Genomic DNA, 21,945 nt, shown 5'->3' with positions numbered 1-21,945 from the left:
ACTGGTTCGATACGATTACCCCTGGGGAAAAAATGAATAAATAAACACGCATCCGTGATCTTTCTTCTGGCAAAAGAATGTAATATTTCACATTTTTCTACTAGGACATTGAAACCTCAACTATAGGGTTCTATAGTATGCTGAATGTGAAGCTTTTATTTTCATCGAGATTACTTGATGTTTTGGAGTGTTTCCCCCTTATAAAAAATTGCGCAACTTTTCTCGGACTCGCAGCTTTTAACGGGAACCATTAAATTTGATGAATTTTATATGTCTCGAATAAGCATAAAAAAAAGCATCAAGGCATCATCTTCTGATGCTTCTATTGTTATCAAGACTCTGTTTCTTATAGCTGCAGTTACTATTAAGCCGCATCGCTCCTTACTTACAGTTCGTTACCACGAACTGTTTGACCTATTGATATAAAAATCCATATTTCAGAGTTTTGATTACTATTAAGCTGAGTCACTCCTTGCTTGCAGTTCGTCACCACAAACTGTTTGAAACTCAGTCCATGCAAAATTAAGGGCTATAAAAAAAAATCATTTATGCGGTAATATTAACGATTATTCAGTATTGCAATACAATATAGCGGCTATTGGGGTAAGGTGGAATTGAAGCTTTTGTGGGGTTCGGAGAATCTTTTATAGAGATAGGAGGAAGGGGTTCTTTTATGAGACATCCTTCGGATCAAGGTGGAGAGGAATTTCATCTCTAGCTCGCCTAATTTAGAATAATATATTTCTGCTAAGTATTTAATAAGAATGAATGAATGAATGAACTTTATTACCCGTAAAAGTATAAAAACACAAAATACGGAGTATTATAAATAAACAAAAACAAAAACGATAAACACAAAAAAATTCAAACTAACAAAGACAGCATGAATTAATTAACCAGTATCAATATGGAAAAAAGGCTACAGAGGGTCGTAAACATGAATAAAGTTTATAGCCTTTTTACATAAATCGTCACTGGAAGACCGAATCCGAGAAGGCATGTCTATTAAACCAAATCGAGAAATGATTTTTTTTTTTGTTTCGGTGCCACCTAGGATACCAGAGGAGGGATTTGCAATATCTGAAATAAGCCAAACGTAGGGTCTGGCGATCTTTCATACGAAACAGTCCAGAAAAGTCCAGGCAACAAGTAGAACGTCATCTGCAAATGTAACATAAGACAAACCAATATTACCGTAGAAAACAGAACTTTTAAGGGGAAAGCATGTATGATGCAAGCGCACATTTAAATATACTAGGAGACAGCATGGCACCTTACCGAACTCCCTTATTAATTTTTACCGGGTCAGATATTTGGCCATTCCAGGTAACTTGAATTTCAGACTTTGAATACCAAGAAGACAATAAACATAGTACAGAGGGATTAACACCTGAAGATGGAAGGAAAAATAGAGCCTGAGAGTGCACAATATTGTCGAAAGCCCCAGAAATGTCAACAGTAAGACAGTATAATGATATTTTCAATTTTACTGCATCTTTCGTGAGCCGGCTTAAAACATGATGTGCAGGGGAGTAACCGAAACTTTTCCGAAACCAAACTGAAAAGGTGTAAAATCACATTTCAACTCAACTTCTGGTAGTAATAAATGTTCACGCAACTTACTTAAGAAACACGATACTGTGATGGGGAGATAATTTGCACATGACATGGGGTTCTTGTCTCGCTTTTGAATAGACGTTACAGGGCCACAAAGGAAACTATCAGGAACAAGCGACTGTGCTAGGCAAGACTGGAAAAGTATTTGTAGATGGTTAAATAGAGCATGGCAATCATAAGCAAAAAATCGGTAAGAAAGCCCGTCACCATCAAGGCTAGTTGAAAGCTTAATTTATCTTAAAGCTTGGCGAATGTCAGATATTGCTACAAGCTGGACATGAGCCTGCAGGAGATGGTATGGTAATATCGGCTTAAGCAGCTTATAATAAAAAACTGAAGAAAACTATTAAATACACTGAACACGCACTTATAATGATAAACAAAATTAGCTAGCTGGAGACAAGATAGGGTAGATGGGGAACATTTCTCACTATTAATAACTTATTCCATGATGCCTTATCTGTGGGGCCTGGCCATGCATTCAAGCGTGCTCTCTTCAAACTGGCCTTATATTCAAGTTTACACTTTTGTTTCACAGAGAACACAGCTACAGACGTTGGCCGGTAACATGATATCCACATACGCAGCCAAGATTCGGCTATTTGCTTAGCGCGTCTTACTTCAGGATCAACGTTCCAATTAGGCTTCCTAGTGCTAATCCTAACTTTATCCACAGGTATTGCAGCTTCGGAAGCTGATTTAAGGCAATGGACAATTTGATAATGATAGAAATATAGGTCAACTCTTATTGAAGGCGAGGAAACCGAAGTTTGCAGCAGATGATATGGCACTTTTATGGTCGATAATAAAGCAGTTAGTGTAGCAAGATATAGGGGGACATTAGCACAATCCCAACTCAGTTTCCTATGCCACTTTGGCTGAGCCGAAAGTGTTTGGCCAGAGAGCTCCCAGGACAAATCACAGCTGAGAATAAAGTGATCGTTATCAATCTTCTCTTCGTCCACCCTGACAATCGATGATAATAAGCGATCACGATAATAATCAACGATATTATCATTTCAACGATATTATCGTTGAAATGATCAACGATAATAAGTGATCACGTGATCCAGGTTTGATTTTGAACAGCCTCTGTTATGATATACGTGAATGGGAGGCTCTTATCTGCGACGTGATATCTGCAAGGAACTGATTCTAGCATGAGGGTTGACCTATCGGAGGTACTGATAATGTCACAGTTAAGGTCACCAGCTAAAACTAAATTTAGGTCTTTTAAACGCTAACTTTTGGGTAGAAACTTTAAACTGGAACAATATCTAGCGAAAGATGTGAGCGATGCTATAGAACGTCAATAGCAAGGAAGTAAACGTTTATATAGGCAGTACTGTCACATTGAATCTCTAAGATGGGGCATGGATGGGCATTGATGGGGAATGGAAGAAAATTGCTAGACAACCGGAAAGGTGGCCTCTAGTTTTCTTGGCCTCTTACAAAAAAAATGGTGTACAGAAGATCACCTTAGGCTAGAAACGTTTGATTTGGTCAAAAGATGTTCCTGCAAGAACACTATGTCATTGACTAATAATTTATGAACTAACAAGTCTTTGTCTTTTGTGCCATTAATATTGAGCGAAGCAAAACTTAAAATTTGAACCAAAAAACTTGGTTCATTTTGGAGCAGAGTTCAGATCACATTTGGTCACTGGGCAATTTATACTATAGGAAAAATGAGCTTCACCGCAGTTGGTACATTTCGGGGTCTCTAAGCAAGGATTGTCTTTAGTATTGGAATGGCATCCAGAACATTTAGAGATTTTCATCTCATTCGGGGCACATAGGCAGTGAGCTAGCGAATGATGGGTAATTTGACATCTAAGAAGCCATCTGGGCAGTTCCTTGTAATCTAATATTTTAAAAGACTCGTAACACAAGCGCAGACCTGTAGCGATGGCAGATTTTAGTGCAGTGGAATCAAGGAACTCTAAATTGAATGTATAAGAAGAGCTGACCTGGGCGGCCTCAACAAGACCAGGAATAGCAGAGATGATTATACTGCTAGAGACACTATCGGAAAGTTACCCAATGACTCCGAGAGGTTTGTGATCGAACTATTTAGCAAGAATATTTGGATAGTTTGCAAAAGCAGATGCGGCGAGAAAATTGGCGGAAACTTTATCCCGCGTGACAACAACCCATCTTTTCCTTACCGGATCGGACTTTACGGTCTCTTAGTTCTGGAGGCGGATATTAAGAACGACGGCGGACTAGGATTTGCGATTGATAGCCTTACTATCTGATACCAAAGAACTATTTAGAGACGTTGCTGGACTATTGAGGTGAGCAAGCCATTTTAGCTAATCAAGGCAATGGTTGACTTTGGCGGTAAGGATAGAATAAGCCGACGCAGGGGACTTGGAATACAGGGGACTTCAGAGGGTGATTTGATCACGAACTCGTTATTGATTCCTAACAGCTACAGAGTTAATATGCGAACTGAATGAAGTTAATATGCGAACTGATGGTAAGCTAAATGCGAACTAAATGAAGGAACCAAGGAACAAGGGAAGTGTAAGGACCTCTTCAACTATTCCCCGCAATTTACGAGTAACTTAATACCAGTAGTTACGCTACGTTGCTTGCGGCTCCTTTCCTTCTTCTGCTTGTTCCCAGTACGCTTCTTAATGATATGAAATCAAAACTAGGGTAATGAAAAATAAAAATAAATAATTGAAGAGACTGGCTCTACAATTATACGAGAAGTAATTTAATGTGAAGTAAGAATTATAGTCGCGTTATGCTCATAAATGGCTAGAGAAACTCCTCATGTTAAGTATAGTACACACTGTAAATTCCAAAAGTCAAACTTTCAAACAGTTTGTTATAAAGAACTGTAAGTAACGAGCAATGTGGATCAATAGTAACCGAAACTTTAAGAAACTGAGTCTTTAGAAATGTAGATACATCGAAAGAATTGAATTTGATGCTTATTCGAAATATGTAAAAATTACCAAGTTCAATGTTACCCGTCAATTCAAAAGCTACGAGCTTGAGAATCTTTGCCCGATTTTTGAAAATGTGTGGCAAGCTGTTATACACAAAAATTTAGAATTTTGTATTTTTTACCAGAAGAATGATCACGGATGAGTCTTAATTTGTTTGTTTATTTTTTGTTTTTCTGTTTTGTTTTTTTTTCTCCCAGGGGTGATCATATCAAACCTGTGATCCTAGAAGATCTGAAGAAGGCTCATGTGATCGGAAATCAAAAGTTATAGTACCCTTTTTAAGTGACCAGAAATAATGGAGGGCAGATACTCCTCTCCCACTCCTTTTCCCCAAAAGTTGACCAATCATAATTTTGAGCAAGCAATTTCGTTCAGCATAGTTGGAAGATCTAATTATTATGTCTTTAAAGATGACTTGACCTCCACCCCCGCCCACAGTCCTGTGAGAAAAGGCTGTAAGCTACGAACTGTGTCCATTGTTTACGTATAGGTGGGGAGAGGGGTTTGGAGTAGAGGGGGTTCATCGGAGGATCTTTCAATGGAGGAATTTCTTATGAGTTAAAGGAATTTTCCATGGAGGGGAGCCGGATTTCCCAGCATTATTTTAAAAACGATTAGAATTTCAGTAAAAAAAAATTATTTCAGCTGAAAGAAAGGATCAACATTAAAACTTAAAACGAACATATATTATTACGTATATGAGGGGGATTAACCCCTCCTCAATACCTTGATCCTCATTCTAAAGCTGTATCAACTTTTAAAACAGCTTATTATTTTAATTAAATGACCCCTGTGTTTCAGGAGTCATTTACTAAAAAATTCTATAGGTTTTAAACTGAACTCGCAAAAGTAGTATTGCCCCTGGAGATTATTCTTATATCACCGATATATTCTTATATATGGCAATTATTCTGTCAAAGCCTAATTCAGGATGTTCCCCTACAATGACTGTATGGGACGAACCTTGAAGAGGTCAAAACGTAGAATGAAAAGTTATTCATAATTTGAATATCAAATTATTGAAAAATAAAAAATAATTTACCAGTACGATATATTCTTATATATGGCAATTATTCTGTCAAAGCATAATTCAGGATGTTCCCCTACAATGACTGTATGGGACGAACCTTGAAGAGGTTAAAACGTAGAATGAAAAGTTATTCATAATTTGAATATCAAATTTCGACAAATAATTTTAATATAGGCCCACTCTACAAAAACAGTGACACCATATCTGTTATACCGAATAAGAGTGAAACATATTGCACATATAAAGAGATACTAAAACTATTCAAAAGGAAAGTTAAACTTACAATCTACACTGACTTGGATCCTCTTTGATATGGCTGGCGGTATTCCATTACTTGCAATACAAACATAAATGCCCATGTCCAGTCGGCTTATTTTGACAATTTCCAGAGTATAACCATCAGCTTCATAGGCTAAAATAATTATTCATCCTATTCATACTAGTAGGCTACATGTGTTGAAATGTGCATACAGTCCTGCCATAAGCAAAGTAAATAAAAACGTTTTGAAAAAGAAACTGCCATTGGATAGACATTGTGGTCTATCAATCTAGTCACCAACAAGTCTCTATGTTTTGCACCACGAGTGTAAAAAAAAAAATGGCACCAAAGCCGTTTGACCGGAGGAACAAAGTGAACCCATGCATCCTACCACCTCCTGCTCTTCAGCTGACAGATGGGTATGTTACATCACTTTAAGTAAAAAAAAAAACAAATATCGTCAATCTGTATAACTAGAGACAAAAATAAAATTCATAACCCCTTTAACACCTCCCCTATTTACAAGCAACTTTTTACTAGAAAGATAGGCAGGTTTACATCTCATTTGACGTGGAATCACCCAACGATATTCAACCCACATGGATGGGAGCACAAAGTGGAACCTTAGATCCTCAAACACTCCTTCTCGGCCCATGCAATACCGACTTTTTGCCAGAATGGACGGCCTATTGCTACTTTTTTCAAGATAAACACGAAAGAATTTCCAATGTAAACAATTGTAAAATTTTTGGGAGATACCTAGCTTTTACTATTTTTTCCTTCTCCCTTCTACTTCGTCTTTTAATTGAAAAAGTAGGAATTTTGCAAAATTATTTTATTCATAAAGATCAAAGATTTCAAATCTGTGTAATTTCATACACAAAATTAGCCCATGGACCCTAAAAGATAACTTCCCTCTCGTATGCGTTGTCGCTTTGTAGTTTTAAAAAAGTTTATTGGATTCCTTCACAAGCTTACTTCTGGGGACCTGTTTTCCCCCTCCTTTCTGTTTTTGTTTGTATTATATTCAATATAAAATGAATGATGATGATGATGACAGCAAATTTTTTCGGAAGATCCTTAGAAAGTTATTTGCCACTGATATTATCTTTGTTTATAAAAAAAAACTTTTTGCTAGATTAGGTACTGGTGCTTGTCAACGTTTGGGTCCCTACCACACTTTGATTAAATTGTATTGATTGTATTGTCTGTTTTGTATTGTTTTTCTTTCCTTTAGTGTTCTTTACTCCACTTAAATTGTTAAAACAAGTGGGTAATAAATAAACTATTAATTATAATTATTATTTACGTGAAATATGTGAGGAAGCTTACTGGCTACGGGACATGAGAATAATGATTGTAAGAGGCTTCTCTTCTCTTTTCGAAGTCTGATCCACTTGACATATATGAGGGAAGTAGTCTTTGGCCAAGGGAACAAAACGGATGGATTTTCAGAGGCATCCATCACTTCTTGGTGTCACCTACCTTCCAAACTAATGTGTCGGTGTTCAATTAAAATTTGGAGAATACTCACAGTTAATAATATGTTAAGCAAAAATTTTAGATTGTAGAGCATTACAGCCCAGGCACTAGTGGTGAGTCAATCGCGAAAATCAATCAACCGCGAAAAGTGAGTTGCAGGCAAGAAAAGTAAAGCGTATTCTTCTTTAGGGATGAAGGGCTTTAGTTCGTAATAATTAGTAAATCGTTATATGTGGTAATCAGTTGGTAACAAGCGTAATAAGCAATTTTAGAAGTAAAAACATAGACTTTTTTGGATGCCCAAGTAAGAAACGTTGGCTTTTATACCTGGTGCATAAAACTTTCAACATTCATTGGATGTTAGAAAATGGAAAACAAATTTGTATTCAAGAATAGTACTTATTTTGAGACCGTCTTTAAGGAAGGGTCGTTCCCATAAATTTTTTTAAGAAAATAAAATTGCCTCAGGTTCAAAGGACTAAAATATAGACTTTGGGACCACTTTTTATATGAATCTTTTTCATTCGAAGTATTTGACCATTTTAGACACTAAAACTGGCTTCAGAAAAAACTATAGAAAGATCGAAGCCGTACATTTTGATTGTCAAATCTGAACAATTCTCACAGATTTTCTACAAACCTTTCCTTAAAAGACTGTTTTCTAAATTGAATTGAATTGAATTTATTTATAACCCGTTATAATACACATGAAAAACGGAGTATAATGTGAATAAAAAAAAGAGGAAAAAGAAAAAGAAAATGACCTAAAAAACTAAACAAAAAACTTTACAACACTTCACCTTAGTTAAAAACACTTAAAACAAACAAAAGCAGAACATTCGTTGAATTAAAATAGCGCTCCATGGGTGCCGACCAATTCTACTATTATAAGCTTCTATGCTTTTTCTGATAGAAGCATTCGGGTCTATTATGCCTTATCTTTTAATGACCCAGGAGTTGCTTGACCATGGTGGAAGGGCAAGGAGGTATTTGGCATACCGGAAAGAGATTCGCCGAAGCTCCTTCGGCTCGGTTATCGCAAACGTACGCCAAAAAGGTCCAAGGTATAGGAAATTCGGGAGTGCGGAAACATTGTAAAGTTTCGCTAGCAGTTTGCGGTTGAGTCGAAGTTTGTTTGCTACCAAGAGCCTTCTAGTTGCTTTAAGAGTGTCACCGATAGCAAGCCCTAAATATTTAATTTGTGATTTTGGGGAAACTGGCGTGCCGTCGAGATTAATAGTAAATCCTGCTCGAGTTTCAACCTAGTTGAACAGAACCACGTCCGATTTTTCTCTATTGAATGTAAGGTTAATCTTAGCAAATTCTTTACTTAAAATAGCAAAATTTCTTTCGAACAACTATACTGTTCGACTGGGGTTAAAAATATCATCTGCATAAGCGATAAGTGACACATCAATCCCTTTTAAAATACAAGAAGGAACTGCGCTGGATTGAGCGTTCAGGATACAGTTATTAAAGGCAACCAGAGAGGTAAGGGCACCCTGTCTGACGCTTCGACGGACTGGAATAACGAAACGTGTTATGGTCCCATGAGGTAGCCTGATTACAACAGCAAGATAGTTATACATATCATACAAATCACTGTTTTAAAGGTCTGGTACGAAGGTCTGATACTGTTGATACAAAGGTCTGTTTTAAAGACCAGACATATGTCGCCCGTCAATTTACAGTTCTAATTTTTGATCAAATGAAAAAGATTCAAATGGATTCAAATCAGCACTGATGCATCGCAACTCTATTTCTACTCAGCCCTATATTTAGCTCAATTACCATTTAATTCAATATCCTCTAATTCAAACTCCTTTGTTCCGACCACATTCACCTGAACCCTGTTGAGTTCAATTCCATTCTACTCAACCCTCATTTTTTTTTAATAAAAATTGATATAATGTTTTTCTCAATTAAACTGACCCTATTAGACTCAACCCCATTCAACTTAATTCCATTTCGCTCAGCCCTGACACAAATCAACCCAACATACATCAACTCAATTCAATTCAAGCCTCATAATTCCGCTCAACCATTCTTGAGGCAAGTTAACTTCCATAGCAACCCTGATTAATTTATCACCTAACCCTAATAATTGAACAACCCTAAATAATTGAAGAACAATTTTTTATAAGTGATAAAAGTTCAACTTCAATACATTTTTCTCTATTCATTAGGTAACCATCGTGTAATAGTTTTTATTTATATTATTTTAAAATACTTCAGGATTTAAGTTCCAGGCCAATGGGGCACAGAAAGGTCTCTTTGAAGTATTTTCGGACCCACGAGAAAATCAGTCATCCTTGACTAATCAGGTTTAGATTCATACTTTTTTTCTTTTTTTTATCAAATATGGACTATTCACAGAAATCTAATGGAATATTAATGTGAGTTAAATGAGGTTGATTTTTCCAAGATTGAGTTAGAAGTTCAAAAGTCAGTGATTCGGCTAATATAAAAAAGAGTTCTAACAGATAGGGGCACCACGTGTGGTGGAAGGGGCACACCCCATAAATGTTTTCAGCAAGTCAGTAAAAAATTTGAGTCGGTTAAATAGCGGTGCTATTTTACCGTTTTATTTTTTATTTGGTGAATGTGGTGATGCAATTAAATGACGCAAAACCAATGAGAAAAGATGACCAAAAATAATTCTTATTTTTTCAAGTATTAATTTGAAAGAAATTTCCAGAAGATAAATTTTTTAAAGAAAACTTCAGAGCTGTATTAAACAAAAATGAGCCGAAATGAAGTCAAATAATCTTTCAAGCTTAAAAACTATCCGAAATCATCATCAATAAATAAATTAAACCCAAAACAAACAGAAATTACAATAAATGACCAAGTCAAACTCAAAACAAGCAGAAATTAACATGAGTAAGGCTGATACCCCCTCCCCTCCATGCCTTTTGAAGACCAGAACGTAATTTGCACTTTTCTTAAAATAAAATACATTTTAAATGTAATCACCTTTGTAACTTTGATAAATAAAAATTATTAATACTTTAAGGAATAAATATAAGCATATAGATATTAAACTTCCATTTTTGTTTTTTGTTTTTTTTTCCAGTAAAGTGCAAATTATATTCTGGTCTTCAGGAAGCATGGGGAGTGTTAGCACTGTTCATGTTAATTTCTGCTCGTTTTTTAGTTGACTCGGTTATTTCTTACAATTTCTGTTTGTTTTTTGTTTCATTTAACTACCAAATATAACATTAGGTCAACCCCCCCTCCAGATCCTGGGGCAAGTGTTGTAAGCTATGCCCCGGAGGGAAATAAGGTTTTTGAGGAAGGGGTGGCCGTATAAACTTGAGTGGAGTCTCATTTTATTGGAAATTGAAAGTTCTAGTTCCCTTTTTAAGAGTCAAAAGGGACCGACAGGCAACTAGCAGTAGTCAGGCCTTTTTGGATTCCACGCGGCCTTATCCCTCCAAATCGCAATCCCAGTACCTTTTGTAAAGTTTCCTCAGGATTTAGATGTTTGTTGCGTATTAGAGTGTATTTTCTTCAAGACTCAGGTGTTCGTTACACAATAGGGAGTGTTTTCATCATGATACAGATGTTTGTTACGGTAATTACTTAAAAAACCTACGGGGCCAGGAAAAACCCTGAGGCCTCGCCAATCAAATTACGAATATACTCGTTACTTCATAGTTTTTTTGGTGTTTTAAGGGACAGCGTACACGTGGATGTTAAGTAATGACGGCGTACATGTGGATGGTACGTAATGACGGCGCACATGTGGGTGCTACGGGTTATTCTCAAGGCTTTTATTTCTTAAGACTCTTTTTCCATCAAGGAGCTTTTATCCTTAAAAATTCCTTCTAAGATTTTTTTTTTAGGGTATTTTAACTTCAAAAAATTTTCTTCAGTATGTTTTTCCTCAGGGAACATATATTATTCATCATCAAAGGTTTGTGTCCACTTTAGGAATAGAAAGTAAGACCAAAGATTTCCCCCGATGGAACGGTGGCATAGTCACCTGGACCTATATGAAATTCATGCTGTTATGATTTGAAAACCACGCTCTAAAGGATATGATTCAATAAAACTATGGATTACATATTTCTTATCCTTTGAAATAGCACACACACAGGTAGAAAATCAATTACTGGAAATTACTTATATTTGACGTGCACCAGCTTGTTACAATGCTATTTATTTTCTAAAATGAACTAGAAAAAATTCAGTTTTGGTTATCAAATAACTATGTAAGACAAGAATTTTCTATTGCACATACAAGTGTTATTAATAAACAGATTTACAAACAGAATTGAAAGACTTTTTTGAAATTGAAACACAGTTGGAATCAAAATTATACAGGTAGGAAAGCATCTTTTTCACTATAAAGTCATTGAATTGGGAATCCTCAACAAGAACGCTAAGAAATTCGTCATGAGAATATCCGCAACATCAAAAATACAATATTGCACGAAAACCATTGCTTATAATGAATAAATTTTGTACTCGCTTTCCAATTTGGTCTAAGAGCCTTTGTAATATGGCGAGAAGCAATAAACCATAAAATTCACTCAACATTTTGTTGAATAAACCTTTTTCTTATTCTCTTCAGCCAGTGGTTTCAGATATTTTCCCCTTTGAAATTCAAAACTTATAAAATATGCAAATATTGCGTTCTAAAAACACAGCAGCCCCCTCCTTGCCTTTTGATATGTCTCAAAAGTTTTAAAATCACTCCTTACCCTTGGCAAAACATTTAATCTATTACAATATGTTCCGTCTTTAATTTATATTTCCTTATTGTTTATAAAGGACATAAAATTTAAAACATTTCTTGAATGAGCTTCCCATTATTTACATATATTTTGTAAAAATTGGCGGCTCCGTGACATTTCTGTTGGATATATCCTCATTCTTAAGGCATTTTCAAATACTTACATGATGAAAAATATAATTTAAATCTATTGATTCGTTTTTTCGTAAGCCACCCCAAACTTAATGCCCCCATGGCAATTGACGCAACCGTGGCAAACTATGGCTGGCAAACGGTACCCTCTGGGACAAACTATCCTTCCTAAGGCATTTTAGAGTTCCAGAATAAACATTGTACTTTAAATCCATTGATTCGTGTTTATAAAGAATTGTAAGTAACAAGCAGTGTGTATCAATAGTAACCGAAACTTCAAGAAACTGAGTCTTCATAAATGTACTTTATAAAGTATACTTTATATTAAATTTTATTTAAAATATACTTTAAATCCATTGATTCGTGTTTTCGCAAGCCGACCCAACTTGATGCCCCCATGGTGATTGATGCCACCGTGGAGACATTTTCTGATAAAAATTACGCTATAAATCTATTTGTTCTTTTTTTCACGAGGGACCCCCAACATGATGCTCCCACGACAATTGCCAACCTGTACCCCTCTTTTGACTGGCCCGTGTTACTCTTCTAATGCGCATTATCACATCTAAGGCATTCTCAGCTATTCCATGATAAAAATAGAAGGTGGAATCACTTTTTGTCTTTTCTCATTCTCTTGTCTCGACCAGGGATGTTCAAACTTTTTCCTGATATCTGATTCCTCAATATCTGAAAAAAATGTCTTAGAAATCATGAGGTGTGCCAGAAGTTGTCATGTGCCGGCCATAGTGTGCCACGGTGGCTTGAATTGCCATGGGAGGCATCATGCTGGGGGTGGGTTGTGAAAACACGAACCGATGGATTTAAAGCATATTTTTATCACGAAAATATCTAAGAATGCCTTAGAAATGATAGTTTCTACCCGAAGGTATTTTGTGGAAGCCATAGAGTGCCAAAATGGTGTGAACATCCATGGGGGCGTGACGATGGGAGTGGCTTGCAAAACACGAGTAAATGGATTTAAAGCATATTTTTGTCACGAAAATATCAGAGAATGCCTTAGGAATTATAATATATACCACAGGAATGTCAAGGGTAGCCAATTTTTACAAGACCAGTGGAAATAAGGGGAAGGCTAACTCAAAAAAGTTTTCAATTCCATTTCCTTTTTAAACAATCTATAAATATAAAAATAAGTTGTCTGTGTGTTATGTCTGTTACGCTTTGTCTGTTATGCCAGATTATATCTTCTATATATATAAAAGAAAACAAACTAAAATGTAAAACCTGGAAATTGCATAAATATTTCGAAATATTTTGACAATAGATTAAAGTAATTCGAAAAAAGAAAAATGGTAAAAAACTAGAAAAAAAACTAAAAAGAAAAAACTAAAAAAATATAAAATTAAAAGACAAAAAACGTAAAAAATAAAAAGGATAAAAAACTAAAAAGAAAAAAACTAAAAAAAGCTAAAAAACTAAAAAAAAAAAAGAAATAACTAAAAAAAACTGGGAATTGCACAAATATTTCAATATATTTTGACAATAGATTAAAGTAATTCGAAAACCTTAAAACAGATACCCCAAATCTTAAGGTTTAATATAAATTGTTGGAGCTTTAGCATGCTTGGCACGTAAAGATTTTTCCAAGTGTCAATGTTAGAATGAACATTGACAAATTGAAGAAAACAAATCAATAAAAAGAAGAAACAAAAAAAACGAAAAAACTAAAAAAGAAAAAAAAAACTAAAGAAGAAACTGTATCTATATATATAAAAATAAGTTGTATATATGCATGTTTGTTTGTTTGTGGATTTGCATTTGACGTCATTATAAGTATATAAGGCTTTGTATATGACGTCATTATAAGATGACACTACAGACCGGGACACCGGGACACAAATGACGACCAGGACACAGGGAATATAAATAACGACCGGGACACTCAAAGAGAAGTTACAGACCGGGACACAAATGATGACCGGGACACCGGGACAGAAGGAATATAAATGACGACCGGGACACTCAAAGAGAGATTACAGACTGGGATACCGGGACACAAATGACGACCGGGACACAGGGAATATAAATGACGACTAGGACACAGAGACACAACTACAACGGGGACACCAGGGACACAGGGGGATATATAAATGACGACGGAGACACAGGGAATGTTCGATTAGCAATCACCATCAACAAAGCTCAAGGGCAATCGTTAGAAAAATGAGGTATAGATCTGAATACGGATTGTTTTCCCATGGACGATTATTATGTTGCATGTTCAAGAGTTGGTAAACCTTACAATCTATTTATATGGACAGACAATGGGACATTAAAGGATGTTGTATATTTGCATGTTTTACGTAGTTAAATATATATATATATATATATATATATATATATATATATATATATATATATATATATGTATATATATATATATATATATATATATATATATATATATATATATATATATATATATATATATATATATATATATATATATATATATATATATATATATATATCTACTAGCTGTTGGGGTGGCGCTTCGCGCCACCCCAACACCTAGTTGGTGGGGGCGCTTCGCGCCCCCCCCCCCAAGCCCCCCCGCGCGCGTAAGTCGTTACGCGCCATATTAGTTACGCGCCATTGTAGTTGTGTCCCTATGTCCCACCTGTGAATATAGATATATATATATATATATATATATATATATATATATATATATATATATATATATATATATATATATATATATATATATATATATATATATATATATATATATATATATATATATATATATATATGTTTTTAACTACGTAAAACTTGCGAATATACAACATTCTTTGCTGTCCCATTGTCTGTGCATATAAATAGATTGTCAGGTTTACCGACTCTTGAACATGCAACATATAATGGTCCATGGGAAAACAATCCGTATTCAGATCTATACCTCATGATTCTAATGATTGCCCTTGAGCTTTGTTGATGGTGATTGCTAATCGACCATTCCCTGAGTCGCCATCGTCATTTATATATCCCCCTGTGCACCCCGGCGTCCCCTTTGTAGTTATGTCCCTGTGTCCCGGTCGTCATTTATATTCCCTGTGTCCCGGTCGTCATTTGTATCCCGGTGTCCCGGTCTGTATATACATTCGTTTTTTAGTTTTGTTTTTCTCCTTTATTTTTTTCCTTTTTTCTTTTTTTTCTTTTTTAGTTTATTTAGATTTTTAGATTTTTTAGTTTTTTTATTAGTTTTTAGTTTTTTTGTAGTTTTTACCATTTTTTTAGTTTTTTTAGTTTTTTTTTTTACTTATGTCCTGGTCGTCATTTATACTCCCTGTGTCCCGGTCGTCATTTGTGTCTCGGTGCTTTGTTGATTGCTAATTTATATTATATTTATATTTATATTTTTTATATTTATTAATATTTTTTTAGTTTTCTTTTTCTCTTATTTTTCAGTTTTTTCCTTTTTTTTAGTTTTTTCTTTTTTAGTTTTTAGTTTTTTTTTGTTTTTTACCTTTTTTTAGTTTTTTTAGTTTTTTTAGTTTTTTAGCATTTTTAGTTTTTTTTTATTAGTTTTTAGTTTTTTTTTAGTTTTTGCCTTTTTTTAGTTTTTTCAGTTTTTTTTAGTTTTTAGTTTTTTACCTTTTTTTAGTTTTTTTTTAGTTTTTTAGCTTTTTTAGTTTTTTTTCTTCTTTTGTATTAGTGTGAAATAATTCAGACGTCATATGCGGACAAACACGACGTCACTCGACAGACAGACAGACAGACATAACCCACAAACAAGTTATTTTTATATATATTTATTAATATTTTTTTAGTTTTCTTTTTCTCTTTTATTTTTCAGTTTTTTCCTTTTTTTTAGTTTTTTTTCTTTTTTAGTTTTTAGTTTTTTTTAGTTTTTTACCTTTTTTTAGTTTTTTTAGTTTTTTTTTTTTTTTTTAGTTTTTTAGCTTTTTTAGTTTTTTTATTAGTTTTTATTTTTTTTGTAGTTTTTGCCTTTTTTTATTTTTTTCAATTTTTTTTAGTTATTAGATTTTTACCTTTTTTTAGTTTTTTTTAGTTTTTTAGCTTTTTTAGTTTTTTTTTCTTTTTAGTTTTTTTTGTAGTTTTTACCTTTTTTAGTTTTTTTCTTCTTTTGTATTAGTGTGAAATAATTCAGACGTCATATGCGGACAAACATGACGTCACCTGATCCATCCACAGATCCACACACAGACAACTTATTTTTATATATATAGATATATATAAAAATAAGTTTTCTGTGGATCTGTGGATCTGTGGATCAGGTGACGATCCACAAAAAAAAGGTAAAAAACTAAAAACTAAAAAAAAAACTGAAAAAACTAAAAAAAGGCAAAAACTACAAAAAAACTAAAAACTAATAAAAAAAATAAAAAAGCTAAAAAACTAAAAAAACTAAAAAAACTAAAAAACTAAAAAAACTAAAAACTAAAAAAAAAACTTAAAAAAAGGAAAAAACTGAAAAATAGAAGAGAAAAAGAAAACTAATAAAATTAAGAATAAAATAAAAAAAAATAAAAAAGATAAAAACTAAAAAAAAAAGTAAAAAGAAAAAACGAAAAAAACTAAAAAAGCTAAAAAAAAGGTAAAAACCAATAAAAAACTAAAAAGAAAAAACGGAAACAAAAACTAAAAAAACTAAAAACTAAAAAAAAAACTTAAAATGGATCTGTGGATCTGTGGATCTGTGGATCAGGTGACGATCCACAAAAAAGGTAAAAAACTAAAAACTAAAAAAAAAACTGAAAAAACTAAAAAAAGGCAAAAACTACAAAAAAACTAAAAACTAATAAAAAAAATAAAAAAGCTAAAAAACTAAAAAAACTAAAAAAACTAAAAAACTAAAAAAACTAAAAACTAAAAAAAAACTTAAAAAAAGGAAAAAACTGAAAAATAGAAGAGAAAAAGAAAACTAATAAAATTAAGAATAAAATAAAAAAAAATAAAAAAGATAAAAACTAAAAAAAAAAGTAAAAAGAAAAAACGAAAAAACTAAAAAAGCTAAAAAAAGGGTAAAAACCAATAAAAAACTAAAAAGAAAAAAAGGAAAAAAAACAAAAAAAAACTAAAAACTAAAAAAAAACTTAAAAAAAAGGAAAAAACTGAAAAATAGAAGAGAAAAAGAAAACTAATAAAATTAAGAATAAAAATAAAAAAAAATAAAAAAGATAAAAACTAAAAAAAAAAGTAAAAAGAAAAAACGAAAAAAACTAAAAAAGCTAAAAAAAAAAGGTAAAAACCAATAAAAAACTAAAAAGAAAAAAAGGAAAAAAACTAAAAAAAATTTTCATCTAAAAAACTAAAAAAAACTAAAAAAGGTAAAAACTAAAAGAACTAAAAAAGAAAAAAAACTAAAAAAAGGAAAAAAACTGAAAAATAAAGGAGAAAAAGAAAACTAAAAAAATATAAATAAAAATAAAAAAACTAAAAAGATAAAAACTTCAAAAAAAACTAAAAAGAAAAAAGAAAAAAACTAAAAAACCTAAAAAAAGGTCAAAACCAATAAAAAAAAAACTAAAAGGGGAACACTGGGACACAAATGACGACCGGAATACTGGGAATATAAATGACGACCGGGACACAGGGAATGTTCAATTAGCAATCACCATCAACAAATCTCAAGGGCAATCATTAGAATCATGAGGTATAGATCTGAATATGGATTGTTTTTCCCATGGACAATTATATGTTGCATGTCCAAGAGTCGGTAAACCTGACAATCTAAATAAATGACGACACTCAAAGAGAAAGCGACCGGGACAAAAGGAATGTTCGATTAGCAATCAACAAAGCACCGGGACACAGGGAGTATAAATGACGACGACCGGGACACGGGGACATAACTACAAAGGGGACGCCGGGGTGCACAGGGGGATATATAAATGACGATGGCGACTCAGGGAATGGTCGATTAGCAATCACCATCAACAAAGCTCAAGGGCAATCATTAGAATCATGAGGTATAGATCTGAATACGGATTGTTTTCCCATGGACCATTATATGTTGCATGTTCAAGAGTCGGTAAACCTGACAATCTATTTATATGCACAGACAATGGGACAGCAAAGAATGTTGTATATTCGCAAGTTTTACGTAGTTAAAAACATATATATATATATATATATATATATATATATATATATATATATATATATATATATATATATATATATATATATATATATATATATATATATATATATATCTATATATATAAAAATAAGTTGTCTGTCTGTCTGTGGATGGATCAGGTGACGTCACCTGAAAAAACTGGATCAGGTGACGTCAAAACTGAAAAAACTAAAAAAAGGCAAAAACTACAAAAAAAACTAAAAACTAATAAAAAAAATAAAAAAGCTAAAAAACTAAAAAAACTAAAAAAAGGCAAAAACTACAAAAAAACTAAAAACTAACAAAAAAGCTAAAAAACTAAAAAAACTAAAAAAAGGCAAAAACTACAAAAAAAAACTAAAAACTAATAAAAAAAATAAAAAAGCTAAAAAACTAAAAAAACTAAAAAAACTAAAAACAGGTAAAAAACTAAAAAAACTAAAAACTAAAAAAAAACTAAAAAAAAAGGAAAAAACTGAAAAATAAGCTAAAATAAAGGTAAAAACCAATAAAAAACTAAAAAAAAAACTGAAAACAACTAAAAAAAGGCAAAAACTACAAAAAAAAACTAAAAACTAATAAAAAAAGTAAAAAAGCTAAAAAACTAAAAAAACTAAAAAAACTAAAAAAAGGTAAAAAACTAAAAAAAATAAAAAATAAAAAAAAACTAAAAAAAAGGAAAAAACTGAAAAATAAGCTAAAATAAAGGTAAAAACCAATAAAAAACTAAAAAGAAAAAAAGGAAAAAACTAAAAAAAATTTTCATCTAAAAAACTAAAAAAAACTAAAAAAGGTAAAAACTAAAAGAACTAAAAAAGAAAAAAATAAATGACGACACTCAAAGAGAAAGCGACCAGGACAAAAGGAATGTTCGATTAGCAATCAACAAAGCACCGGGACACAGGGAGTATAAATGACGACCAGGACATAAGTAAAAAAAAAAATTAACAAAACTAAAAAGAAGGTAAAAACTACAAAAAAACTAAAAAGAAAAAAAAACTAAAAACTAATAAAAAAACTAAAAAATCTAAAAATCTAAATAAACTAAAAAAGAAAAAAAAAGGAAAAAAATAAAGGAGAAAAACAAAACTAAAAAACGAATGTATATACAGACCGGTACACCGGGATACAAATGACGACCGGGACACAGGGAATATAAATGACGACCGGGACACAGGGACACAACTACAACGGGGACACCGGGGGAAACAGGGGGATATAAATGACGACCGGGACAAAAAAACTAAAAAGAAAAAAAAACTAAAAACTAATAAAAAAACTAAAAAATCTAAAAATCTAAATAAGCTAAAAAAGAAAAAAAAAGGAAAAAAATAAAGGAGAAAAACAAAACTAAAAAACGAATGTATATACAGACCGGGACACCGGGATACAAATGACGACCGGGACACAGGGAATATAAATGACGACCGGGACACAGGGACACAACTACAACGGGGACACCGGGGGAAACAGGGGGATATAAATGACGACCGGGACACCGGGACAGGGAATGGTCGATTAGCAATCACCATCAACAAAGCTCAAGGGCAATCATTAGAATCATGAGGTATAGATCTGAATACAGATTGTTTTCCCATGGACCATTATATGTTGCATGTTCAAGAGTCGGTAAACCTGACAATCTATTTATATGCAAAGACAATGGGACAGCAAAGAATGTTGTAGATTCGCAAGTTTTACGTAGTTAAAACCATATATATATATATATATATATATATATATATATATATATATATATATATATATATATATATATATATATATATATATATATATATATATATATATATATATATATATATATATATATATATATATATATATATATATATATATATATATATATATCTATCTATATTCACAGGTGGGACATAGGGACACAACTACAATGGCGCGTAGCTATTATGGCGCGTAACGACTTACGCGCGCGGGGGGGCTTGGGGGGGGGCGCGAAGCGCCCCCACAAACTAGGTGTTAGGGCCAACAGCTAGTATATATATATATATATATATATATATATATATATATATATATCTATATTCACAGGTGGGACATAGGGACACAACTACAATGGCGCGTAACTAATATGGCGCGTAACGACTTACGCGCGCGGGGGGGCGCGAAGCGCCCCCACCAACTAGGTGTTGGGGTGGCGCGAAGCGCCACCCCAACAGCTAGTATGTATATATATATTTATATATATATATATATATATATATATATATATATATATATATATATATATATATATATATATATATTCACAGGTGGGACACAGGGACACAACTACAATGGCGCGTAACTAATATGGTGTGTAACGACTTACGCGCGCGGGGTAAATTTCTCAGTATTTATGTGGACAATCCCCAATTGAATGACTTTGTAGTGGAAAATAAACCTTTCATATGTGCATAATATTGATTCAAGTACCCTACGAATAAAGATTTTTAATAACTTTCGTAAATTTGTTTATTAATAAAACTTGTATGTACAATAAGAAGGCCATGTCTTACAAAGCCATTTGAGAGTCAACAAAGAGTGTTTTATAGCTCACATTAGAAAATTAATAACATTGTAAGAAGCAGGATTATATCAACTGTAAGCAGTTTCAATTTTTCAATTTCCTCCCTGTATGTGAGTTATTTACAAGGATAAGAAATACACAATCCATAGCTTTGTTTAACCATTTCCACTAGAAAGTATTTCCTGAATCGTAACATCTATTGTATATTTGTCCAGAAAAAAGATAGAAATCTTAGATTACAGATTATACGTTTCCCTGAGGAAAAAATCTTGAAAAAAATTCCTCGAAGAAAATACCTCTTAAAACAAAATATCTCGAAGAAAATGAAATATCGAAGAAAAATATCCTGAAAAAAAAACGAATCTTGAAGAAAAAACTTCCTGAGGAAAAGAAACATATCTCTCAAAGTATTGCGTAAGCCAACGTGTGCGTCGTCAATACGTAACTTCCGTGTGCACCGTCATTACGCGTGACCTACACGTGAGTTCCATTCTTTAAAAAACTAAAGAAAATAATATGATGCAATGTCTATGTTCGCATCTTGATTGACTGGCCCTGAGGGTTTGTCCTGCCCCTCGTAGGTTTTTAAGAAATTAACAGAACAAACACCTGAATCTTGAAGAAAACACTCCCTATTACACAACAAAGACCTGCATCATGAAGTAACTTTTAATGAAAAGTGCTGGGATCAGAATTCGAAGGGTTAGGGCCCCCGTGGAATCCCAAGAGACTTCACTGCTACTAGCCCCTTTCATAACCTTTTTCCCCAAATGCATTTTGTTCAAAATAGAACAAAGATCATATAACAAGAATTCGGGGGTTGACAACACCCTTCCCCTATCTTGGGAACGAGTGTTATGGCTTATACCCCGGGGGCTTATACAGTTCTATAGTCGTACAGCCTTTGAAAAGAGCTCATTTGATTAAAAATTGAAACTTTTGGTTCTATTTTAAGAGTAAAAAATGATCATTAGGTAAGTATCTCCCCCCTCACGACTTTTTTCCTAAATGAATTGGGTCAAAATTTAAGATGTTTATTTTGCTGAAAATAGTCCTCATATCATTCA

General features: G+C 33.0%; 1 protein-coding gene across 3 annotated transcripts in view; it reads right to left on the bottom strand.

Moving 5' to 3' along the window:
• The window catches only part of LOC136038049 (lachesin-like), a 114,175-nt gene that overhangs the window by 57,865 nt on the left and 34,365 nt on the right, over nucleotides 1-21,945 (bottom strand). For all 3 annotated transcript variants that reach the window (XM_065720998.1, XM_065721000.1, XM_065720999.1), the window contains exon 5: nucleotides 5,894-6,022. In XM_065720998.1, coding sequence (XP_065577070.1) covers nucleotides 5,894-6,022 — 129 coding nt within the window. The remainder of the gene's footprint in view (nucleotides 1-5,893; nucleotides 6,023-21,945) is intronic.

Source organism: Artemia franciscana, chromosome 17 (assembly GCF_032884065.1).
Source record: "Artemia franciscana chromosome 17, ASM3288406v1, whole genome shotgun sequence".
In the NCBI taxonomy this organism is placed as follows: domain Eukaryota; kingdom Metazoa; phylum Arthropoda; class Branchiopoda; order Anostraca; family Artemiidae; genus Artemia; species Artemia franciscana.
Note: the sequence above shows the minus strand (reverse complement) of the source record. Positions and strands in the feature narration are given on the sequence as shown.